The sequence below is a fragment of the Chiroxiphia lanceolata genome, chromosome 3 (genome assembly GCF_009829145.1).
Source record: "Chiroxiphia lanceolata isolate bChiLan1 chromosome 3, bChiLan1.pri, whole genome shotgun sequence".
Lineage (NCBI taxonomy): Eukaryota > Metazoa > Chordata > Aves > Passeriformes > Pipridae > Chiroxiphia > Chiroxiphia lanceolata.
In genome coordinates, this window is record NC_045639.1 from 33,053,355 (window position 1) to 33,081,044 (window position 27,690).

The 27,690-nt window shown below is 36.7% G+C and overlaps 1 protein-coding gene across 8 annotated transcripts in view; it reads right to left on the minus strand.

Annotated features, from left to right (window-relative positions):
- BIRC6 (baculoviral IAP repeat containing 6) overlaps positions 1 to 27,690 on the minus strand; it is a 171,184-nt gene that overhangs the window by 10,182 nt on the left and 133,312 nt on the right. For 7 of the 8 annotated variants that reach the window (XM_032681685.1, XM_032681688.1, XM_032681684.1 and 4 more), the window contains 4 exons: positions 10,556 to 10,766; positions 2,983 to 3,128; positions 2,003 to 2,113; positions 607 to 824 (listed from right to left, as the gene is read on the minus strand). In XM_032681685.1, the coding sequence (XP_032537576.1) occupies positions 607 to 824; positions 2,003 to 2,113; positions 2,983 to 3,128; positions 10,556 to 10,766 (686 nt within the window). Of the gene's footprint in view, positions 1 to 606; positions 825 to 2,002; positions 2,114 to 2,982; positions 3,129 to 7,627; positions 7,831 to 10,555; positions 10,767 to 27,690 lie in introns of those variants that run through there. The other variant, XM_032681691.1, reaches the window with a different exon arrangement.

A 27,690-nucleotide genomic window follows, 5' to 3' on the forward strand; every position in this document is an offset into this window, starting at 1 on the left:
TTTGATAAATTACATGAAGCATTTTATTTCCACGTGCTACTTAGCAGAAAATATTATTAGACATCACAACCATACACAGGCTGTCATTCTGTTCATTTTGATACTGTGGGTAAGTGAAGCCTTTGCGAACATTCCTTTTTCCAGATTACAAATGGAAAGCAAGACAGAAGGAGCTAAAACTCTTCTCCATATTGGATGCTATTAACAGAATGTTTCCTCAGGTCCAGAGACACTCTGTATACAGAGACACACTGTGTACTTCTTCATACCTACTGCCTACCACTTAAATGGTCACAGGCAAAGATACACTTTGACCATAATGGAGAAACAAAATTAAAGTTTTCCCTTTGGAATAGCTGAAGAAGAATGAACTTTGTTCTGGGAATTCTCCTTGGCTGACAGAACACTCCTGAGGCAGATGGACTCTCCCTGCCAAGTTATTGAGAAATCAGAATCAGACTCAGATTCTACTTCTTAACGTTAACGTTTGGACAGCAGTTAAAGTACACATGAAATGCTTCTGGTTTTTCCTAAGATTTAAAGCACCTTCTTAAAAATTTATATGCCAAGCTGAAGAGAGGAATAAAAATAACTTTGCTCCTTTACCTTCATTATGTCAAGCCGCTCCTCATCGCAACGTACAAAAACGCTGGATGAGGATGAGAGAGGCAGCGAGGTTGAAAGAGTCACAGCTTCTTGAGCAAGACGTCGGGCTCTGGCAGCGCTGTTGGCGTCACTTGCATTTTTTACCTGAGACATGTAGTGGTAATTTACTTTAAAAACCAATTTTCCGTCATCATCTTCAGAAACCATTTCAAATGTATCTAGAAGAAAATTTTAATGCATCAGGAAAGGAGTGAAGTTAATAATGAATTAATCTTGGATAAAGATTCTGACTATTAAAATCGGAAAAGTTTAATTTGCATTACACTAATGTAAAAAACTACGTATTTTGTGAGTTAACAGTGATCACAGAAAACAAAGCATTAACAATGCTGAGTTGAAATAATTTCTGCAACAAATTTACAAGGTTTCACATGTAACTTGTCACATATACACCATTCCCAATTGGAAAGCTACCAGCTACTCCAGATCAGGAATATAATGACACAAATACATAATAATGCTAATAATGGAATTCGTGTGATGCCAAGTGCCAATGGTATTTACTCGTGTGCTGGTTGCAATGTTATTAAAGAATCACAAAAAATTACAGTGGAGCTGGTTTTCTTGAATCACTTGCTATGCAACATCTGCAGCTCGGCTGCCAGAGGGAAAAGCTCCCATTACAAACCTCTCTATCTCCTACTCTTGGCATATACTCCAAAACCATTTGTGAGGAAAACTGCTTACAAATACAACAGGAAAGTAAGGTGACTGCAAATGCTGTCGCTGCAACTAAAAAAATACTCAGAGAACACGTTTTTGCAAGAATTCTATAGCTTTTTTTGGATAAGATACTATTAGTTCTTCATGCTTTTTTTTTTGGTAACACATTCCCCCTATGGCCAAAGTAAGGACTTATTCCCATCACATTATCCAAATGCAACATATTGCATTCCATGAAAGGACAATGAAATTTACCACAGTTCCATTTAAAAAACACGTTTTGATTTGGATTCTATTCTATTTAAAAAATAAAAGCTACATAAACATATACATATAGAACCATATATGAGCTTTAAAAAAAAAAATCAAACAACATTTCAATGTAAATTTGAGAACTGAAAGACTCACAAATCATTACTGTAGTGAAAACACAAACACTATCATTAAATTCATCTAGTCCCTCGAATTACTCTAGCTTAAAATATTTCTTATTAGTTCAAAGCGTGCATGAGTGGTAACCTGAAAATACAGACTTATTTAATTTTCCATATGCAAAAATTATTAGTGGTCACATATGTAAAATAGTTGTTAACTTTTAAAATACTAAGGAATTCCATCCATCCATCTTCAGTGTCTGCTTTCTAAACACAAACATTCACACTTCTCAACCTACCAAACTGGAGTTTTTTCATGACAGCCACATACTTTTCTTCAAGAGACCGTAAAACAGACAAAGGCTTGGGCTTCACAGCAGCCTTTTTGGAGTATTCAGCCATCTTCTTTTCTGTTATATAAAATGTGATGATTATTGGTAGTTACCTATGTAATTCTGAGACAAGCACAGTAAGCATTTGGGGATTATTTAAATTGAAATGACATTTTATGGTTCCATTCTTTTGCAGAGAAGTCTCAAAACTGGGCATCATTCAGGATATACAAATCTCTTTTTCTCACTACTGTATATTTCATTATATGAACAGCTTAAAGTAAATAAAGGTCATAATCTCAGCTCAGAAATAATTAATGACTGCTGCTGTTATGAATATTTTTTTATTGTTTCTTTTATTTTTTTAATTTAAAACAGGAAGCTTGCTTGTGTGGATGGCTATTTCCACATGAATTCCTGGACTCTCCAAAATCAGAAGCGGATTATACATGCCTTTAGAAAATCCACTTCCCTGATTCAGCTACCTTATCTTTAGTTTTCTTTACTGGACAAGCAGATGGTGCTTTGAAATTCTGCTGGTTCAGTCCAGGTTTTAGACTTTTTTTCTGCATTCATCTAGTCAACAGCTAATCTAATTGATAAGATTTAGTTTTAACAGCAAATGCATTACTCTTAAAGGTCACATATGTTGTTTTTTCTGCCAAGAAAAACAATAATAAAAAAGGTGCTATGTACCTGTGCCGGAAGTCATGAGGTTTACTCTAACTTACTTGAATTATTCTGTTTCATGATCAAAACATTTAAGACTACCACAAGGTTCCAACCACCTTTGAAAACGCAGTCAGTGGTTGGGGACAGAAAGGAAGTATTTTGTCTTGCTTTTAAGCTAATTTTTAAGTTATCTGTTAATGATTGCATCACAAATAAACACTATATACTTTATATACCATATACTTTATATAGTTATAAAAGTATTTCTATTTTACCTTGGTTTGCTTGGCGCAAACTGGTGGTAGCAGCATAAACTATCTCCGCAGTCTTTTGGATGTCTGGTACCAAAAGGGTCAATCCCTCTGGTTCTTGATCAGAAGTATCTGGTTTTACTCCTGCTTTAGCTTTGTCTTTTTTAGACCTGTATGGGGCAATGAAATAGGATACAGCATGAGGAAATATTTTTCAGCCAGAATGTTTGTAAACAGGGAAAAACATCAAAGCTAAAGGAATCAAGATTAAAACAAGCCTTCTAAAATGGAATGTCTTTCTCTATGTCCAGGTTAATCACTGAATGTAGCAATCAGTTGCAACAACACTGAACATCCCGTCCTGCTTTGACAAACAGACGTACATCTGATACAACAAGTAAAAATATGAACATAAAGCCAGCAACACCAGTAGAGCAGTTTCTGCTTCAACCTTTCAGTACTTGATTGTTAAACTGCATGCTGATCTTATGTTTGCACACCCCCACAAAGTACTAGAAAAGCTTACAAAATCAATCTGACAAAGATCATGTCATGTCATGCATGTGCGTTTCATCCATGCAGACCTTGTGCAAAACTAAGTCCTAAACAGGTAATAAAGTATTCTTTCTTGCTACACAATACACTAGCAATTACTGAAAATACACCAATGGTAAAACTGCAGGAAACCTCTAGTGAAAATTCACAACATGTATATGAACGGCAACCCAGGCATCACAGGATAGTAGATCAAACATGACGTTTGTATCTCTCTGCAGTTCTCTTCTGGGCTACAGAGATTTAGACCTTTTATTTCAATGAACAGTTTAATGTAACAATTTAAAAAATCTTAATATATAGAAGGCATCTAGATTATGTTGGATGTTTATAATCTAAGTATTGCAAATTAAAATGTCAATTTAAACACCTGAAATTTTTCTAATGACATAATTTTAATATACAGTATATACTAACACCACTGTTTGATAGAAGCTAGTTGCCTAGTAATTTAAGATATATTTATATATTTAGATTGTGACAATCCAGTCTTTACTGGCATATATAGTCAACTGTTGAAATGAAGACAATGGTATTTGATATGAATGTAACCTAAATGTAAAAGCTTCTATGTTTTAAGAACTAACATAAATTTATACTGTCATCCTGCAAAACTTAATAGATTTTAATGCTAACAGCCCCCAAATTATTTTTTTTAAATTTATAAATTTTTTGTTTCAATAGCACTTGTTCATTTTAAAACCCAAACAAGTTCAATAGCCAAGATGCACTGGTTTTCTCTTTACCACTACAATATCTAGATGCAAACCAGAAAACTATCAACACAGGAAAAAATAGCAATTTAATGCCTTGATGTACCAAACATATTTTAGCAACTATAACACTTCTGTATTTTATTCTAGACTGAAATTGTGCATAATGAATGAGTCTCTAAACTATTCAGTAGAGGTGATTACAGTAATACTGAATACAGTCTTTGTACTCTACCTAATCAAATGAGAATATCCCTAGAGCATTAATAACAAAATTCATTACTGCAGCATAGTACATTTTCCCTGTTCCAGATTTGATCCAAAAGGATGTTAGCCCATTGTTGACTTCAAGCAATGCTGAGCTTTCAGATCCTCAAAGTTAGGAGGAAAGCACCAGAACCAGCACCAGGTAGCGTCTGAGGAACAGTTTAAGACAAAGAAGCAGCAGCTGCCTCTCCCATTCAAAATTCCTCGTTGTTGCATTTTTACTTGTGGAAAGCTAGGCCAACATTTTTAAATAACCTACTAGGCACATTCAGAAATGTCTATTTAAAGCCACTAAACCTCAGTGACAACCTGTTTTAATGCCACTGACATACTAGCAGCTACCAGTCCCAAGAAAGGTATACAGATTTAGATCTGCCTGCTATTGACGTAGAAGCCTTAAGCTATTTGCTACAAAACCCTTGGAGAAATTCTGGCTGAAGTGAAATGTCAGTGGGCTTTATCAAAGAGAAAGATGTGTGAAAAGCCATATAAATGTGCTTAGTGAAGGTACTGAAAGAGAAATGAATTCTTACAAATACGTTTTCAAGACAGTTATCTTGGAGGTCTTTCATCTTACACATGGTTTCACAATTTAAACTACTCGGTTTTTTGGTTTTGCTTCTACTTTGTCTCAGAATCAAAAAAAATAAGGTGTTTGCCCCACTAAACAAAAAGCTTAACAATTCCTATATATATAGTGAGTTACTGACAGCAACTACCTCAGCAGACAAAGAATATATATCCAGTTGAAGCAGTAGGAAAAGGAGACATCTAATCAAACACAAACTTTTAGTACCAATAGTATAATTTCCTCTTGTTCTCCCTGCTGTATAGAACAGTTATATTTCAGCATTTTTGAACTATCAAAAGAGAATGTATTCTCCTAACATCTCCTTTGCCACCCAGTGCTGTCCACTGTAACCATGAGCACAACAGACAAACCTCCCCCTTCTCCTCAGAATATACTTTTTAAATCAAGTGTTTGCAGAACAGCTCTACCCTGACACCTGTAGTTATCTGGGGCTTATGTGATGATCTACATTACCAAGCTGCCTCACTTCTGAGTCAGGCCATAACTGTGGAAGAACAGTTTAGGAAGAAAAATGCAGGAATAAATCTAATTCAGACACACTCTCACCTCACCCCTGCCCCATCCTGATCTCATTTTTTACCTTGATCCTTCCTAATCAGGGATTTCAATCAGTTTCTTCGGGAGTATAAGGTAGCTGGTATCGCAAAAATCCCAAGATCAGACATACCGCATCAACATTTGGTTTTCTCACACAAGTCTTCCTTGTATAGTCTAATGGTTAGTTAGGGTGAAGATAACTTTTCCCCTCACTTTTGGGGAAAAACCCAAATGACATTGCCATAACTTGCAAGACTCCTATTAGTGATGACCTCCAGTTTTATTCCCTCATTTTGTTTTCCTGCCTTTATTTGATCCAAACCTTTTGCTATAAGAATACCAACTTAGTGCAATCAATCCTATACAGTCCATAAGATTATAGTATCATAGGCCCACAGAACAGTCTGGGTTGGAAGGGACCTTAAAGATCACCTAGTTCCAACCTCCCTGCCATGGACAGGACACCTCCCCCTAGATCAGGTTGCTCAAAGCTCCATCCAGCCTGGCCTTAAACACTTCCAGGGATAGGGCATTCACAACTTCTCTGGGCAACCTGTTCCAGTGCCTCACCACCCTCACAGCAAAGATTTTTTTTCTACTATTTAATCTAAACCTACTCTCTTTCAGTTAAAAGCCATTCCCCCTCATCCTGTCACTACATGCTCTTGAAAAAAGCTCTCCTGTAGGCATCTGCCTCATTATCTTATTCTGTACAACTTTAGTGTTATACGCAAATAGTTGGAGAAATATAACAGTACTTTACAGTTTCTCAGTTTATTTACAATCAAATAATGGTAAATCAAACAATTCCCTAGACTCTAGATGGGAAAACCTGCCAAAGGATTCCCAGCAGTACATACTTTCACACTGACCATAATTTTTTAAAGTTCACACAGTTTTGCCACCTGAGACAGAACTGAACTTCATTGCAGACATGAGCTATTACACTTAATTTTATATTTCTTTTGCATGAGAAGACCACAAAACCCCCTTTCTAAAAGCATATCCTCAAAACATGGCTTATAATGATTATTAAATAAACGCATTTTAAAAGAAAATAAAGAACAGGTGCACTATAAGATTAAAATCCCAAGTGAAACAGCTGTGGACCTGAAGATGGAGGTGTGAAGCTACTCTGTGTGTCATACATAAAAATGTGTGTCATACACAAGTGCTCCAGAGGCACAAGTAGAGCCCCGGCTCAAGAGAGGGAGTTGTTGGGAATTATAGAGCTCTCCCAAAACTGTATCAAGGAGGAGATGAAATACCAAAATTGAAGTGATAAAACCAGTAAGATCTTTCAGCTCTTTCCTTGCACTCTATCAGGCTGCATATAAATTTATGTATGCAGATAGCTAACAGTTTTATCAAACTCCTGAGCTTTAACGTAGGACAAACCTTTATTTAAATGTTCAGATTTTCAGTGTGGAGGAAGAGCCAAACATTTAATTTAGACACAGAAACTTCCTCATACAGTTTTTCAATCATTGAAGAAAAAGCAGAGCAAATGTTAACTCATGTTTATAGGGATAGTCACTAACATATTTGCTAGAAGAGACAGCAGTGTACGTGCTAATAATTTAAGCCATTAATTTAGCTTGTACTAGAAGATGACAGCCTTCTCTTCATTCTGTGCTAAATGAATAATGAATGATACACTCCCAAGGCAACTTTAATTTTCAAAGTCAATACTAATACTTACTCACCCGTGCCTGATACTTAGAGGTAAATGTGATGATACAGAATGATACCCTTATCAAAGCATTCACAGAGTAAAGCAAATGAACCATTCAGCCCCTGTGTACCACAGGGACAGTGCTTACAGCACAATGTTGCTCGGTCTTAGATTGACACTCAGTTTCTTGGGATAAAACTATCACAGGTCTGCAACCGCAGTATCATTCAGCCCTCATGGTCTCCCCAAATTTGTGCCTTCCAGCAATTCACAGATTCTTAAACAAATCTCCTGAAAACAGGCAAAACAAGCAAGGGACCATCCCCCTTTGCACATGACCACTGGTAAACACTGGTAACCTCCTCTGAGATGGTTCCACATACTACTCCTCTTGGAGGCTTCAAGCACTACTTACAGACACTAAGCTGAAGCATTCCAAAACAGCAGAGGCTGCAAGACTGCTCCCTGCAGACAGCCATCAGCTCCAAACATGAGCCTGAGAGTACAGCAAAAGGAACAGACAGTTGTTCTGTCTTTTCAAGAAAAATCAATTAAAAGAAATTAGGCCTTGATTCTTGGGGCCCAATTATAAAGAAATCATTTTGTTGGCAAAATGCACCTTTTCACATCAAAGTTCTGCAAAATAGTAGTGAAGACAACAAAAAGCCATAGGAGGAAAAATGCTTCAGGCCTACCTGGTTGTATCTAGCATCCCCATGCAGCATAGTTAGCAATTTTAGACACTGGCTTGCTAGACTACACATCACACAAATAAGCAATCGGCTTATTTTGCCCAAATTAACCATTTGCCACAAAGCTCACCCAACAGACGGTGGTTCTGATGAGCCTGCTTTGCTACACTTCAGCACCTCTGCAGCAGAGGGCTCAGCCACCACAGCAAACTACTGGCTCAAACTCAGCCCTCGTGGCAACATCAGCCTGACTGCACTCCAATGAGTGATGGCTTTTGACTCCCTAGCAGTCAAACAGTCATGAGAAATCATCTCATACCTAAATGTCTTCTCCATTATCCAGAAACTTCCCAATTTTCTAACAGAATATTATGGCCTTTGAAAGTAAAGGAAATTCAATGTTAACTGGAGTCCAAAACCGCTCCACTTAAATTCAGGACACACCTGCTCCAACGTGGAGATGACATTTGGTAGCTGTGCAAGTCTGCTGCTCAGATGATAGGAAGTTTTGCCTTTGAAACTAGAACCCATAATTACGTTGTTGTTCTGGCAATTTGACTTAAAAGGAACAGCAGATTGTCCATCTAAGAAATTCATGCCAACACTTGCTTATATTTCTGGCACGCCTTCAACTAAAATGCTGAGAACTCAAACCTTCTACCCCAATGATTCCAGGCTGTTCAGCCTGTTGGTGTTTTCATCTTTGTCTATGAACTGCTTAAAAGATAAAAAGCATTATGCTTAAACCAACCAGTGAAAGACAAGCTTTCCTTTTCTGCTGACATATCAAAGTAATATAAGAAAACTGTACAGACATTGTAACTGAATCAACCTGGGAATTCTTATCAAATTCATCTGATGCTAAAAATAATACTGATTGTGATTCTAGAATTCTTCTTTGTTTTCAGATCTTAAGTTGGCACTGAAGAACTAACTAGTCATATCATGTTTATTTTACCAAATTAAAAAGAAGTTATGAGTAGTAGTCATGTGCCATTCTCTCTTTTTAGAATTCAGCCTGCAGAAGTGACATGAGAAGATACAGGTATCCATGGCCATTAAATCTGAGGCTAATGGATGACCAGATCAGCAAAAAAAAAAAGCCCCCAATTAGTGATTCTGGTGGATAATTACATACATATATATTAAAAATGGATTACATGGAAGCCAAATATATTTTCTTTTTTATTTTAAGAAGATTACAACATACTATGATATGTATAATATTACCAGCAAGCACAAGCTGACTTTTTTAGATGGGTATCCAACATAATGAACTGGGTTTTGTCCTTCCTAGTTCTGTTTCTTTTACACTAATTCATCAAAAAAAAAATCCCATTACAGGTACATTACATGCTTGATATGCAAGACTAGCAATCTCAGTCAAGGATTAGAGAAATTTCTGGGTAAAGTCCAGTTCATTAGCAGTTACTAGAAAGAGTTTCCATTAATTAGATTCCTTCTCAGCAAGTCTTTCGGGTAATGGCTGGTAAATACTTCAAGTTTAAAGTGGGAGAAAGAAAATTCTACACACACCTTTTCCTGACATTATATTTACCTTCTTTTCATGATGTTTTAGCATATGCTTAGGGATAGCACTAAATGTCGTAGAAAAGGACAGGTTATTATTTCTTAACAAGCTGTCTTTAAATTGGAAGCAAGTAAATGGAATCAAGAAGCCAATTAATTGCTGGACACAGAAAACTATTAAAATAAAGAAACAAAAATTTGTATCGCAGCATTTGCAGTTACCAATGAAGTGACAAGACTACGCAAACCTACCAGCTTCTATGTGTCACACCAAAAACATTCCTTGTGAATAGTACAGTAATACAGACAGATAGATAGATATAAATACAAATCTAGATCAAACAGAAGGTATGTTTTCACTCTGGACTGCAGCATCCATTCAGAAACATATACAGAACTGAATCTTCTTTCACTTCCATATTCATAACATGTAAGAATGCACGTCTTGGTTCTGGCTAGGGCAGGGATTATTTTTGCAGTAGCCAGGAGGAAGCATGGCCAGGACCTGGAGATTATTCTATAACACCTCATGTCATTGCCAGGGGTGGGGGGAAGGGAGTCTTCCAGGGAGAAGGGGTTTCTTCCAGTTGAGTAAGCATGGTGGAGGGAGCAGTGGGGTGGTGCCAGTTCCAAGCCAGAGGGAGAGAGGTTGGGTGGCATCAGTGAGCTGGGGGGAGTGGTTGGGGTGGTGCAGCTGTAGTCAGATCAGGCTCTGTAGTCGGGTCATTTTTGCGTGTGAATCACTCTCTCATTTGTATACTTTTGTTATTAATATTGTTGCTGTTATTGTTATTTTCTTATCTCGTTGCTGTTTCCAGTAAATTGTTCTTATTTCAACCCATAATCTTTAGCTTTGTGCCTCCAGTTCTCCTCTCCAGCTTGCCACAGAGGGAGAGGAAGGGGGAGGGGGGAGGAGTGAGAGAGGGGCAGTGTGATTTGGAGTCTCAGTGGGAGCACTAAATTGAGGAGTACTGTTCCTTAACCACAACAACACAATACAGTTTAAATGAAGGTTAGGGCTAATAAAAGTGATTACCTCAGTCGGTTGGTATAGGTATCTACACAGGTCTTCATTTTAGCCAACAAAGTCCCAACAGAAGCTTGTGACTCACACTGTTCTTCCTCCTCTTCACTACTTTCTCCTGACAGAGGAAGAAGTAACGGTACCATCGATGTGCAGGATGCAATAGCCCGGAGTAATTCTAGCAGAGCTCGGTAAAGGGGAACGTGTCGGGCCATATCCAAAACTAAGAGAGACAAACAGTTTACAAAAATCAATAAAATTGAAGATCCTTCCACTCAGTACAGATGTTTTAAACAGAACACCTAGATACTAATAATTATTAAAATATTAATAACATTTAATGGTAAAATACAGTATTTTGTATTAGTCACTTATAATTTGTTTTAATGGTCCTGTCCTGAAAAATATTGATAAGATGTGCGTAAAACAAAGGTTAATGAAAGACACAAGTGGACAAAAGTGCTAAGAGGATTACCACATGCTATATTAATTTCTAGTAGCTTAATATACAGTCCTGGCTCCAGTTGTATGCTGACAGTAATCATAAGCAAAAGTCTATGGAGGAAAAATTGTAACCTATGGCATAGCAGAGTAACATTTGCTGAATCTAACAGCATTAATAAAGCATTAATAAAGACTTTCATGTCACCCACTTTATTCACAGTTATCTTCTCCTTTGGGAAAACTTGTTTACATTATTGCAAGAATATTTATGGCCCTTAAATAAATGAAGTTATCTACTTGGTAGAAGTCTAGTTTTGCTCCTTTTTGCGGAGAAAGTATCATTTTAAAAACCATTATGCATTCTTCAGGGCATGCAAATCTTATCTGTATACATATGAACCACAAAACAGTACAGACGTGTAAGAATATATACTAAGCAAACCTCACTGTCTTACTGCTTTTCAGTGTGATGTATATGTATTACAGAAGTAACTTTGGGCAGACTATAGCTCCTCTGATCAGGAAAGACAGGCAGAGATACACAATCCTAATGGATTCTCTAGCACCGCATTGTTTATTTTTCTTTTCCACTTGTTTGGACAAATATGTAATGGATGTCATTTCAACTGACTTTGTATCATTAACAGAAATCATGAAAATGTAGCAATAGGCAGATACTTTAACACAGCTGCCTCCTCTGTCCCTAGGACATGCTATTTTTAACCTAACTGCAGAAAAAATTTGCTCTAGTTTAAAGTATTCACAAATGACTGAGTTTATGAGAAAATAAATTTATGCTTTTTCCAGCAAAAAACCGCAGACAACAAAAAGCCCCTGACAACTTGCATTAGGACAGAACAAAGCACAGAAGAACTCTTTAATGTTTCATTTAGCGCATCTCATCCTCCAAGCTAAAGCAGATCACAAACTTTCAACTCCTGTCACCAAACCCTCAGCTCGAAATACAGCACGATGGGACAGTATAAATAGCCAAGTTAAATTCAAGTAGCCAGTTTATGCAGGTTTAAAGCTGGATTTATCTCTACCAGGAGTTCTTTGATCAATAGCTTGCTATTTATTTCTTGAATATTTTACAATGGCACAAACTCTTAACTGGGTGAAGTGCTGTTGAAGAGGAGGAAAATTTAGTGAAACAAAGTATTAATCTGCCAGGCCTGGTATCATGGCTCTAAAATTATCCTCTGTCAAAATATTCCATATATTTAAAGCAAACTTCACTGAATTTAAATATTGGCATTAAGAAAACCAGTTTCAATTATCTGTCAATGCTTATATTTTTTATATATATATATTTACACCTATACATACATATATATATATGTCTCCATTTCTTATGCTCAATCTCTAGTGAACAATGGCTGCCTACAGAAAAAGCCCCACAACAGGCAAAAAGGCCTTAAATTAAACACAAATAGATCTGATGATGTATGGATTAAAAAAACCCAAACAACAACCCACAACAAAACACAAAAAAGAAAAAAGAGAAAGAGGTGGGGAGGGGAAAGAAAGGGCAAGCATAAAACCTGGCCATAAACCCCCTCCCACCTGTAGAGCTAAAGACCAAGTGGCTCCTCAGTTTAATTAATAGCTGTTTATTATGAGGATAGTGAGTGAGGGAGAGATATGACCTCTTAGATAACCACAGCATTTCACTCTGGAAAGCTTTTATTTATTTATTTTAACAATGAAATTTTCATGAGGCCAGAATACATAATTTTGAATCCTTCAATGCTGGCTTGCCCTCTCCTTTGCTAAATGGATAGTTAAGTTCAAAATTACTGTCACGAAGGGAACTGAACAAACATAACTTTAAAATGGGAATGTTTTCCAGAAAGATAGGAGAGACTTCTGGTTTTAGCAGATTCAATGCACTTGTACTGCTTTGCAATTGTTCCCATGTGAAACAAATTAAATGCATTCACTTGGTTTCAATTCAAACACCCTTTTAGGGAACAAATACTAATTTCTTTTACCTTAATACCAGATTCTGCTAAACTCAATTTTTTGATACCATTATGTGTCTCACATTATTTTTCTCCAGGACCTTTATTATACTTACTAAGAATTATGACTCATGCAAGTGTGTTTGTCTTTCCAAAATGCAAGAATTCCCCTCCATACCCAATCTGAATCCCCAAAATGTTCATCAAGACTGGATATCTAGATAAATATTGGAAACACTTGCTGTAAAGAACTCAAAATCGGCAAATTACTGTTTATTATCTTTATTTGGCAGTTCATCTACTCCTTGCTCCTACTCTGCTTTCAATTGAAAGAGAATGCCAAGCTGACTACAGTGTATGTTTTCTGCAGATATAGGTGAAGAAGACTTGAGCATTTTTAAGCTCTGTGTAATTTTTAAGACACAATGTTTAAGCTACTAGGACAACAAGACACTCTTTTGTAAATTACCCCCTTGGCCCAGATTTGCTCTTTGCTAACCTGTCCACTTCCTCCTGGTGTGACCAGCTGTCCCTACAGCTGTCCTAACAGCACTTTTCTGCACTGAGAGAGGTTTAGCAAATCCAGCAGTGTTCCAGCTAGAACCTCAGGCTGTACCACGCAGGCTCCATCATCACCCTTACTGCTTTTAGTGTTCGCAGCATATTTAGTTGGTATTTATGATAGATGTCTTTCCTTTAGATATCATTATGCATATATTTAGGGAGAGTATTTCAGAAATGTAAATGATACAGCTTTGTTAAAAAAAAATTAGATCCTGTAATGAAGTTCTTTAAAAGAATTGAATTAAAATACTACAAACACAAATTAAAATATAAAATACAAATCTGCACATTAAAAAACCTACTTCCATCAAATAGAAGCAATGGATTATCATCCTCATATACAGGTATCCTGCCAACTAAGATGCAGCAATATGGATTTCAAGCAAATGTAAACTTCAACGAAGAACAAGTGTTAAAAGTAATCCATTGTATTCTTCAAAGTATGCTGTTCCTTGGGAACACACCTAACTTTTTTTTGCCTGGCTGAAGTGGGCAATGAAGGTGTAGCCTAACACTTTATTTGAATTAATAAGGTAGCTTCTTTTGTAGGAAAAAAAATCCAACACACCACAAAACAGAAACAAATATATTTGCTTATAGCAGAGTCATAATTTGAATACCATTAGCACACATTTAATATGTCAGAATCTTTTTATATGGGTACTTCAGTTGTGTAAGAAGGCACTAATAGTTTGATAAGCATACCAAACTGCAAATACACAGCATTCCTAAGAAAATGAAAAAGGGAGATTAAAATTCTTGACTTTGTAGAAATGGCAGATGGATCCTCTGTTATACCAGATAGTGACACACACCTTTTGCAAAGAGCTCACGTTGGTGCTCTCAGGCTCCCGCACCGAGTACACCCAGACTGTCCTGGCTGTTAGGCTCACACCAGCTGTGGGATCTGTCACATCCGTCCATTTTTGTGCTGTTGGTGCTCCCTGATTCTGTGAGGCAGTGAAGTGCTGAGGAAGGTCCAACTCCCAGCACCAGAGACCAGTTCAGAAGCCTCCCCTTGTCAACTCTCAAACAGAACTGCTGCCCCCGAGAACCCTGAATGTTCACTAGGTTCCCGAGCATTTCTTCAAATGACTACAATATGCTACGTACTTATATCAAAAGAAAAGATTGAATTATTTCATTACTAGACTCAAAGCAGGGATTTGCACTCAGGTTTTATCCTGCTTCCTTGTCTGCTTTGAACAGGGCTGTCAGGACAGGGCTGCCTGGTGACAACAGTGTTTTCTTGGAAGAAGTGCCTGAAACATGGCTTCTGCACCACCTGATCAAAGCTGTTTCTCCTGCGAGCCTGCCATGTGCTTCTCAACTTATTCACTAAATACACATGAAGGTCTCACCTTTTGGCTGTACCAGCAGTCAACGAGTTCAATCAGTAGTGCATAAAGCAGAGCACAAGGCTAAAAACTGCTGCTGAACCTGGACTGTGAGCAGCCAGCTGCAGCAGACCCGCACCACAGCCCCTTGCCAGGGGCCCGCAGGCAGCTGTGACAGCCCAGGGTGAGGGAGCAGGGCCAGGAGGTGACAGAGAACAAACAGCAGGTCAACATCACCATGGGGTGGGCAGCAAGACGATGTCAGCAGTGCTCTTGAAGGCTAGAATTCCAGTGTTACCACAGACAACTCTAGCAGCAGCATCTTTATTAACATCTTTGTTCTATTAGTTGCATGAATTATGAGTGAACATGCCCCAAAAACAGGACAATGTCTTATTGTCCCTGCTAATTATCAAAGAAGTTCAGAGACAACAGGCAGTGTACATATTTACTCACAATTCCCATTTTAAAAAAAAAAAGTATCTTAGATCTAAATTTATTCTGTTGCATTTAAGAAAAGCAGAAATAGCAGCAGAGTCACTGCCATTTACTAAGATGGGTAGAGATGGCAAACATCTGGAAAAAAAATAAGACATTTCATAAAACTAAATCTCCCTCATATGCTAGTAACAATCAGTCTGATTTGAGTGGAGGGAAGAGGAGTATGACTGAAGTTATTTTAAGAAGTCTTGACTTAAACAAACTGCTGAGAATCCCGTCTTTTGAAAACTACAGTCTTTCACATGCCTATAGGTCATGAGATATTAAGGCATTGATCCCATTTTTTAAAACTTCTAACCTAAGCCTACTTATTCCTGGGAAACAATCTATTAATATTCAAAGATTGTGTTTGATTTGAGAATGTTTCAGGTTTTTTCCACAGATCTATTTATTCATCACTAATATAGATCTATTTCTTACAAAAACCTAAGACTGCCCATATGCAATTACAATCTTAATATAATGAAAAGGCATATGAGGACAGGTCTTCACAAGATCAAGGCATCACCTTATATGTCATATATATCTGTAACAACATAATGGCCCAACTGAGTCTAATACTACTTTGCTTTCTTTTAATATTATACAATATCAAACAAAGAATAGCCAGGCCTAATGGCCCATTAAATAGACAGTACTGAACAGCAGTAAATTTTTTTTGCAATTGATTTAACATCCTCAGTTCAACTTAACTGGCTATGAATAAGATTATAAAACTTATTTCCATTGCAAAGGTGCAAAGGATATTTAAAACATATTGCAAAGAATAGGACATTTATTCCAAAATAAACTATTAATATAGCATATCCATTATAAAAAAAATCTTCACACTTTACAGCAACTTAAAGAAACAAATACAGAAGAATAATTTGTAAGAAAATGATGAAAAGTTCTGCTTTACTTGCATCTAATATGACGACCTTCCCACTGTGATTCTCACAGAATTCCTATCCCAAAGGAACCTACAAACTTGGTGTAAAAAACCCAAAACAGACACCTGAGGGGAAAAAAATAATCAACACCTTTACCAGTTTTAAATATATGGCACTGTCAGATGCAGACCCTCCTTGCTTCTGTGCTACGAGAAAAGCTGTCTATATATATGCTCTCAATTTATCTCCTGTACATAATTTCTAATTTTCTTCACTCATTATTTAAAGACTTAGTGAATTTCAGTTAGAGGCCCACAGAATGACTATTTTTCTTATGTACAATTTCTTTTTATTTCTGACCAATACACGACTGATGTTCTGCCTTTGTTGAAGGAAAGAAAGTTGTGCAGCCACAGCAGAAGGCACCAATGGCAACTCTTCCTGAATTATGTCCCTTTTATTTGTTTTCTCAAAGAGATTTGCCACTGCAAATATGAGAGGGATGGTCATCAATTAAATGATCAATTAAAAGGAAATAACCGGGGGGGAAAAAAAAAAGCGTATTCTGGAGGAACCCATATGTATACCCAGGAAATGTAAGGAAGGCCTCCTTCTTGCATGGGGTAAAGCTTCCAGTGACCAAGGGGGATGCCTTCAAGTCTTATTTCTTATTTTGTTTTTGATCTATTTCAATGAGACCTTTTATCTTCCTGGAAAGATGAATGATTGTCTTTTGTTAAATATTCATCCAGAAGTAGCCATCTAATCCTGCCTCTGTTTTAAGGCAATGTGAAAGAAAACCACTGACAGTTACATAGAGTAACTATATTATAAAACTGTTCTATTAATATCACACACAAATGCTCAATATTTACTATAGTGTATCCAAACCTCCCCTGCAAAAAAAATCCAAGAAAATATCTTTGTATTCCAAGAGAGATATTTTTCTTTTATAGTAATGAAGTTTAAAGGACATGGTATCATCACCTTAAGAAACTAAAAGTAAAATAAGTCATTCTCATTACTGTGCTACTTATTAAAAAGTTTAAGACCAATATTAAGAACATGACTACAGTACCTTTTTAACCTCCAAATAAATTTAAAGTAGATCCTAAAGTTCTGTCAATTTTACATTTCTAAAACACGCTTAGTAATTACTGAGGACATATTTTTTGATGCCTAAGTATGTTATTCACAAACTTAAAACCTATAGCCATGATAAAATTAGGGACTTGAGGATCTCATTATCATATTAAAGATTCTCAGCTGCTACAAACAACACTGTTTAAAAAAAAAAAAAACCACAAAAAGGAAACACTCATTTTGGACTTTTAATTAAACCTTCAGACACAGCGCTTTGGCCACAGACACTGCCAAGCATGGATGAGACACACTGTCTTTCCAATAGGCCACACATCCTTTTGCTAAATATTTTAAAACTGGAGCCGTTCCTCAGCGCCCCTTTACTGCATCTTTGCAAACATATGATCTATGAATGCAGTCCATGCTGCAGGCAACAGTGTCAGTTCCAAATACGTCGTGCTCTGCTGCCTCTTGATTTTCTGTTTCAGAATCAACCCAGGGCAAGCCTCTTTTATAATAGGCCTAATTAACACCCTGTGTTCTGCTCTGTTTTGATAGAAAAAGAGATTGCCTACAGAGTAGTTCAAAATCAGATCTCTTTAAGTATACATAAGCCTTTGGGTAAAAATAAACCAAAAGATTTTTAAATATTGTCATCTTGCAATTATTTAATTAGCTTGACTTTTTCTTCATTTTTTTTTTTAATAAGAACAACACCAGCATTTTCACAGTACTATTGTAAGTATCAGGAAAAAATGACATCAGAAGAGACTAGTCCCTTGCATCATGAAGAAGGAGAAAGGGGTTAAGCCTCCTTACAGGTCATGAGTTACAAATCCCATATCAGGGCAGCAAAACCTTGCAAGAAGGGTGGGCCTCTGAATTTAATGAGTACAGTGTAAGGCTCCAAGTTATTATTATTATTATTGTTCAGATACAGCCTTAAAATTTTGCTCTTCTTATATCAGCACTGAGCCCACTAGCAGTCAAAAAAAAATAAATCAGACCAAATGTTACAAAAGGTAAAGATAAATTAGAAATTACTTATTGGGACTGCATTCAATCATTCATACCACTTCAATACCATGTGCCTTTCCCCCCTTTCTCAAAAAGACATGACAGAACTGGAAAAGGGATAAGAGAAAGGAGACTAAACAACGCAAGGTACAGAATGAGCACTATTTAAAATGAAACAAACTAAGGCACTGCAGTCTCAGTGACTAATGAAAGATATCATAAAGATATAGGTTTTAAATTATGAGTGGTAAGAAAAGCGAACAGAATTGGACTGATCAATACATTCAAATGAGTGGGCACACTATCAGAAGAAACACTGCATACACTACACAACACATAACTATCAAGCTTTGGAAAAGCCTAGCACTAAGTGTCAGGGCAGTAAATGTTGTTACAGGTTCAAAAGTAATTGGGCAAATTGATGTAAGAACAGACCATCAAAGGCTAATACATGAGGGGACACCACCCTTGGCAACTCACTAGCAATACCAAAGCAGCATTTGCATTTTAGCCCCATTCCTATATTCTCCCATGGGCATCTGTTATTGTCCACTATCACTGACAAAGTAATGGCCTAACAACCTTGGTCTGTCTTGGCATTGTGGCTTGTGTCTTCTAGAATATTTGAAAAAAAATAGCAGTTTAACTGCAACAGCAAATGAAAACTGTGCTCAATTATAGAAGCAAAATGCATTGCTCAAGGTAGTTGGTCAGTCATCTATAGTGTAGAAATGCTCTTAACCATTTCTGGTTTGCCTATTTTTAAAGAATATTTGATTTTGGTGAAGTATTTTCAGGAAATTTTTGTTTACAAGTAAAGTCAAACAACACTTTTCACAAATTCAGAAGAAAATCTTTGCCAGAAAAAGTGTAAGGCATTATTTCATTAGGCCAGTGTGTGCAGTTGAGTAAACAGACACAATTTCCTGTATTTTGAAAGAATGGGAAAAAGAAACTCAAAAAATATTGAAGACATGAAAACCAAACTGATCTTTTAAAGCATAAGTGACTATTAAAACCATATATGATCCTCAGTTTTGGATATATTACTATTTAATGCCACATTCTAGTCCCTGATAATGGAATCCATTAGAGAAATCACCCTCTGCCATTAAACAGAGCTTCAAAAAACCCCTGAAAAAGTGGCCAGATAATGAAGAAATGCTTCTTGGAGGCTCCAGAGCCATCTTATATGGGGGTTGGGGAACACGTCATCAGGTAAGAATAATTAATGGAATCTAAAAATGCAAAATTGTGTATTCTTTTGTTTCGTTTGATTGAAAAAATGGCCTAGCAGGCATCAGTGTAGAAAGGATGTAAGTACTGAAGAGTAACTACATACTGCCATGAGATCCAACCTCACTGCAACTTTTAAGAACCTCTCCTCTGAAAAATATCTGGATTTATGCAACATCAGTTCTTTAAAACCAGCAAAATATGAAGAAACATAGTTAAAGCATAAAGCTATAACTAAATCATATTTGCATTGAAATCTAGAAAACAAAGGTAAGAAAGAATCAATGTAAAGCCCCAGGAATGTTCCATATTATCCAATACAGACAGAATAATATATAGAAAGGCATAAATAAAAGAAATATATTAAAAATGTGAAGAAAGATACATATAAAGAAAGGCATTCAGAGACTGCATGAGAAAAAGTTGTTTGCCTGATCAAGGGATGAAAAAAACCCCTTCACTACTAATACAGCCCTTCACTATGGCATTTAGTAAGACAAAAAGGATTTCAGGTAGATGTACTGAAATAAATCTAATGTTAAAGGTAAGCTATAAGTGTCAAATTAATTTCCACTTAGCCAAGGAAATAAGAAAAATATTTTCTGTTGAGAAAAATATAAGATTTAAATATTCTGCAAAGTGTTTCTTGAAAAAGTTAAAATAAATTCAAAACAAATCAGGAGGTAGAAGCTTGCTTATCACCTCACGTTAAGTGTTTTAAGTGTGCAGCACTCTACAGAGATGAAAAGAAAGGTATCACTGCTCTAAGAACATGGATCAGGATTTTTAAAGGAATTAATCTGGCTTCCTTCATCCCTGGAGGAGGGAATAGTGATTTCACTATTTTTGGCAGATGAGTGGGCAAGCAGCCACCTTGAAATAGTCCTCAGTCAGAGTATTACCTCTTCCAGGCCATAAAGTAGTCACTAATATTTTAGAATAAGATGGGAATCGAAAATAAGATGGAAACCTGCCATTTTATTGCACATGCTGCAGAAATCAATGCAGAAATTCAAAATTAGATAATGAAGTTGTGGGGTGTTTTTAAACCATTGCTTCAGTAGATGGAAAAAGGCCAAGATTTGGGTCTTCTGTTCTGTCCAGCAGAGGACACCAACATCGTTACTGGAACGAAAGGATGCGCACTCCCTGTGCTTTTTGATGACCTTTTCCTATGTGTGAGCACACCTACAAGATCACATCCTCAGGGGTCAGAAAGGAGACTACTTAAGCATCTCATTCTGCCTTAAATATCTAATTATTTTGCTTGGCCAGGATGGCAAAGCCCCTGTGCATATTCAAAACAGAACTTCTATCACTCTAGTGTGTTCTTAGTAAAGGCAAAGCAAAAATGTCTACAACGAACCCTGGCAAACTGCTCTGCATGTGAACAGAAGGGATTATCAGTTTCTTTGGTCAGCAAATTCTTAGCAGTTTACCTGATTGGGCTGTCACTACTTGACAAAACCACTAACATGGAGGAAGACAAAAAATTGTAAAAAATTGAAAAAATTCAGAAGTCTCTTGTATATCATAAAACATTTGTGCCCCCTCAGGGTTATTGTATCTTACCAAGAAGGTACAAGAATTACAAAAATAGGAAAGACGCACACGGTACATTTCTGCTATATAATATGCAACTGCAGGACATCTAGTATGGTGTCACATTCTCCTCTGATGTCATATTCTCTTCTCAAAAAAGACTGTTGGTAATAAAAGGCATAATTTTTACAATTAATTCTTAATGCCTCCAGTAAAATCTGTGAATGTTTGTAGCATGTGGCGCTGCACAGAAATCTATTCCAGACACCCAGTACTCATATTCCCAACTGTAATTACCAAGTCTGAATGAAACCACTCGAGATGTCCTGTCTGACTAAAGTAAAATAAGAAAAAAATGGTAGGACCAGTAACATTTACACTGGAAATTTTCAAAGATGCAAGGTGGTATCTCCAATTTTAAAGAGCTGGCTAAATGTCTTTACCATTTACCCTTAAAGGGGAAACCAGTCTAGTACTTACAGACTCCCAGTCTTGTCCTATGAGCAGGGATACAGCTACCAGTGCTGGCTTCGAGATAATGAAGGGAAAAAATGAGCTCCTGGATGAAATGCTCGTGGGCTTTCACGATGAGATAAATGGCCCAGGAAAGCCTAAGCTCCCTCCACACTAAACACAGCAGAAACTTTACCGCCTTGTGCCTTGAACAGACAGGTCAGTGACCTGTACTGTTTTCTCAAAATTAAACAGTTATCACAAGATGCTGACCATCCATTGGCAGAGAGAATTTCATGGAACACTCATGGCCAAAACCAAACACTTTTGAAGACAACCATCCATACCTTCTATTTCTCAAGAAAACATACAGAAATTAATTTCAGGAATGAAATGAAAACCAGTTGCATCTCATATATGATTTGTTAGCCTCTATACGTCCTTGTATCAAGGATCAGCATCTAACTGCATTTCTCCTGAAAGCTTATTAAAAAAGATAACTCATCTGTGGGAGGCAGGAAAGCAAACATCACAGTTTAGTTTCCTTTTACATAAAACATATTACATAATGGAGTGCAAAGCATAAAAGTCTGTCAAAAAAAGTATATCTCCAGTTAGCACCAACAGAGTTATGCCTAAGTGGATACAGAGGGGAACTAAAAAATTACAAGTCCTTGGCAGGCAGATACAGATACACAAGCAGTCTGTTGCTCATGCTTTCAAGACAGTCATTTTATGTTGTAACCACAAAGGTCCAGAAATTCAGTGGTCTCAGATGAGAAAGAAATCTTGTTTACTTATGTTTTCAGGATTGTCCTGTAAAGCACCTTCATTTGGAAAAACTTCTTTTATTTAAAGCCCCTTAAAAACTGACAGACAAAAGTCTCATCCCACTCTTGATTCCAGAGTGAAATATGCTGTCATTTAGGTAGCAGAATATGGAAGAGAATATGTGGGTGAGAAGCAGAAGGGAGAACGACGTGAGATGCAAGAAGCCCTGCTGAAATCTAAACTTTACCCCTCATATTTCTAATCTGATAATTTCTTGAGCATCTTTACCACAAAAATCCCTTCCTTCTGGAAAATTTAACAGGCACTTTAATTCACTGTGATCAAGTAAGTGGGGCCAGAGGTTGCAAGCTAGTCTGAGGTATGCTCTGAACGTGCAGCTGCAAAATACACCACCAGCTGTATAAATCAACGAAGAGCCCTCCCGTTTATGAATTTATGTTTAAAAGCCATATAAAATAATGTGCAGTACAGAAACAGATAAAGACTGAAGCAGGACCAGTCTCTCAGTGATCTTTGCTAAATACTGACTTGTTGAAAAAAATACCTCCATTAGCTCTTTGAAGTAAACCTCGGTCTTGAAAAGACTAAGTACTTTATCTGTCATGCAATCTAGTACCTAATTACAACCCAAATTTAAGCTGCTTCATTCCTCATAACAGCTAGGTTTTTAATTTTCAAAGATTTCAATGCCATGATGTTTCAATACATAATTACTCCTTATAAATTACAACAAATTTCTGAAACACAGTGGAGCTGAAAGTACAAATTTATAATTTGTGCTTTCCTAAATCTTTTATGTTATTAATCACTCAAACAGATAATCAGTTTTGACATTTAAAAAAATTCTGTTATAATTCTAATCCAAAAGCACTATCTACTAGGAAACAGTCTGCTACTTTAAATGATTTGAAAATATAGTAAGCATGTATTCATATTTTGCAATAGAAAATAAGAGAGTTTGCAAGGTAATATTTTCATCCTCTTATTCCAAAACTAAGGATGACAAAACAGAGCAAAGAAATGTAGCAAAAGGCGCTGGAATGGTGGTATCCTCTATGTTTGCTTTGTTTTTCAAGATCAGTCATCTGAAAACTCCGGAGAAAGGAGTTCTTGTCTGTCAAAGGTATGATGCTTTAAGGTCTTTGGAGAAAGTGGAACTTGGTGTAGTAGTGTAGTTCTCTGAGAGCCACCCTGCTGGACCATTGTGAGTTCTCACTACTCTGCTTCCTCTTTGCTTGTCCACTGAGGACCCAACAGTCACTTAACGGACTCTTCTGACAGACCAAAATCTATGAACATGACAGCTCAAAAAACTAATACTTGAAAGTCCTAATACTCCTACAGAAGCATGAAGCCTACAATCAAACCAGTGTGTAGAAATACTCCCAAAAAACATCTTGAGCTGCAGAGAACAGCACTGAAACAGAACTGAAGCATTCTATAAGTTACTAAACACTTTATAAAGGTACAATACCCCATACAAGAGATTCTTTTTGATACCAATAAAGAAAGGAAAAATCAAGATTGCCCAGCATCGCACATGAGACTAGAGACTGAAAAGAAAAAATAGCCTCTTGCTCTTATTCCATCATTCCCTTCCATCACATTCAGAAGGTCACCACACAGCTGGGGCTGAAATTCCCATCTCTAACTCAGGACCATTCATCAGTCACCTACTTCTGAACTGCTTCAGTTCATAAAGACATTGACTTAAATAGTTCCCTCAAAACAAAAATGTGACATGCCACATGACACCTTCCAAAGCTCAACTGGCTGTTCTTCCTAAGTTTTTACTCAACCATCAAACATCTCTTTTCTTGACAAAATACCAGTGTGCATTCTGATCATGATCACAGACAATAAAACAGGGGTCAAGCTTGACCAGTGCTAAGAGAAGCTGGTGTTGAAAGGAGTGTGGCAGAAGAACTGGTACTACTCCATGTCTATTTAACTGACTTAACACAGAATTATTTTAGAGCAAATACAAGAAACTGGAACAAGCAAAGTCCTGGTAAGTGAAGACTGACAGGTAGAAACCTACTAGAGGAACTTCTGTAGCTAGTTATGAGAGAATGTTGAACTTTTCCAAGGATATTCTGGGTCAGTAATTAGAGTTACAAAATCAGGAAAATCCCCAGACAATAGTCAAAAGGCAATGAAATTCCTCAATCTGAAGGAAAACACAAGATGTAGACACATAGCTGAAGTGTCAAAATCATCAAATCAATGCTGAGCTGTAACACATGAAAGAGCTGTGAATGAGTATAGTAAGAAATCTAAAAATAACTTGTGTTGCTACAGATGAAGGATCTGAGTTCTTCCTTTTTTCCACAGAAGAGTAAAAAAATACTTTGAAATCTGGCCATGTTCATCACTACTGAGTCAAGGGCATCACACATCAATCTGTATCATAAAAAAATAGGATAAGAGCTCCCACAAAGAAAACATTAGCTGTGTTAAGTTCTCAGGAGAGAGAGAAAAAAAGAAAAAAACTAAGGAAAAAAGGAGTGTGGCTATCCACTTCTCACTTATGCTAAGTGAACCAGTTCATCTTAATTTGTGCATACTATTACATCTCCCAAGAGACACAGTTTTGCTCTATTGTTCTGCAATTTAACTGAGAAACTGTTAGACCTCATAAAGAGAAGTTTGTGGAGGTTGTCAGAGAAGAAAACCAGAATGCATCACCTACAGGAAGCGTGTGCTACTACATTTCAACTACCTTCCTGCATCTTAGGGAAAATGAAGAACAAATACAAGGAGAAACAGTCTTCATGGGCAACTGATGTACGCACGATCTTCTGGTTTTCATTACAGCATTTTAACCTAACTAGATTTTTAAGTCCAGACAGTTCTTTCTATTATTCTCTCTATTTTCACCTCCCAATTTTCCTTTACATTCTACTTTAACTTGCAATCTTGTTCAGAGTATTTTCTCTCTATAATGGTAAACTATATCTCACTCAAAACATGCTATTTTAATGAAAAAATACAGCATACAGAATAATCTTAGAATACATGGGAATCAAAATAATATGAATTCATAAAAATACATGAGGAACAAGAACACATAAGAGTATTTGCCCCTTTTGTAATTGTCGTGTTATAGGTGTATTGCATTACGCGTATAGCAGGATAATGATCATCAAAGGACCAAGACTGTAAATTGTTGAATTTATACCACTGAGTTTCTACAAGATAGCTTGGCAACCTCCTCTGAAGTATGAATATCTTTAAAATATGACACACATTTGTATTGCCTAAGGTTAATTCCCATGCAATAGAAGCGACATCAGCAGTAATGAACAGAGTGACCTCTAATCAACCAAATTTGTTCTGCTCTTGGAAAACTACATAAATCAGTTACCAAGGAGTTGCCAAAGTCTTACTAAGTGCTTGAAAGCTCTTCCTAAATGGAAGTAACAGAATTAAATTTAGGATGATTTTGGATACTACTGTCCAAACCCCAAGTACTATGTAACGATGTAATGTTCACTCCAAAATAGGTGGGTTTATTACTGACTTCTCTAAAAGGTCTTCCCAGACTCTAATGTTATTTTACAAAAAATGTAAAATATCTCCCCATCTTTACAAATGCCATCAAATATTATGGATAAAACAAGGCCCTTTCAAATCAACCTGTATTACTCACTTCACTTGTGAGAAATCTTGCATGAAATTTTCCCCTCACAATGGAGATGCACTGTAGCTATAAGGAAGTTATTTGTAAATGCCAGCTTCCACTCAACATGGATGAATTCCTTGAGTTTCCTATAACCGACAAATGTTAAGCCTGACAACTTTTATTTTTTAATTCTCAAACAGCAACTGTTTACCACCAGTAACATCTTAAGCAGCTACTGCCCCACCCCTCCTACTGTGCTGTGCTAGAGATTTATTTTTGGCTGGGTCTGTTTTCCAAACCCATTTACAGCATGTCTGCACAGACACACGTCAATAAAATGGAAGGACGTGAGAGGAGAAATCCCATCAAACCATGGCAAATGCTGGACTTGAATCACGGTGTGCAGGAGGCTTCTCTCCCCCCCCCCCCCGACTTCGTGCAGAGGGAGCCCAGAGAGATTTGTTTCCCTGAGTTCCCTGTAGCCACTCAAGTGCCATTTGCATTACAACTATGAAAACGGCAGACCATCGTGAGACCTCAACCACCGCAATAACCAGGCCAACAAATATCCTGTGAATCTTTTTCTGCTCTCTGTGGAAACATTTTAATTAGCTAGTTCTTTGCAGTGGAGCTGAAAATATATCATTAATCTTTAAATAAAATATGCATGTTGCACCATTTCTCCCTTTCACAAAAGAAAGGGTTTGACTTTTAATGTGTGAGGGTTAATACAGTAACTTGAAAATTCAGTTATTGATAGGTACTCTCAGAAACGTGAATGGTCAGAATACACAGATGAAGATTTTCACATCTCTGTATCTCTGAATGGCTCTAAATGAATACAAAAATATATTCAAGATATACAGACACAAAAAAATTCCAAGAACAAGTGAAGATGCAGTAGCCTTTTTAGAATAAGAAAACAGCAAGAGCTTGAAATGAAAGACCATATACACATAGTAGAATATATATTTAAGGAAGTTATGCCGGAGAAATTTAAATTAATTAGTTAAATCTTCTAGAGTTAAACAATTTCACTGAGGCAATGTAACTTTCAGGATAAAAGGTAAATAATGCAGAAGTACCATAAGTACTTCAAACATGGTATTTATTATTAAAATAATGTACATGTAATATATGCAGTTTTGTTTGTTACTAAGAAACTAACAAATGTACCTAGACACTTTAGAAAAACAATGAGAAAAAATTTAACGTAAATTCAGTAGAAATTGGAAGAATTCAAAATAATGATTCTACTATCTTCTGCTTTCTCACTAAAAGATTATCGAAAACTGAATCTCAAACAATGCCTTGTAATTTCTAAAATATGCTATTCTGGAAAACTATCAAGGTTTCCAGTTACATTCCTACTGTTTAAATTCAATGTAATTAATTTGACTTTTTATATACATACACAAAAGTGCATTTTTGTACATTTCAATTCTGAATTGCTTGATGTTGCAAGTATTTTTGACAAAATATATTTTCTGATATATGTAAAATACGGTTGCCTTTGCATCAAGAAGCTATGCTATACCAATGAAAACACATTGCATTAGTAGGCTTCACAGACCAAAGCCACTGAATAAAATGATTTGGAACACAGCTGCTTGCAGAGATTATTAGAATTGGGAGGGGGGGGGGGGTGTATCTGAAAAGACTGGGAGGAGAAGACTTTGCAGAGTTCTCCCCCCTTTCCAACTGGACAGGAAAAAAT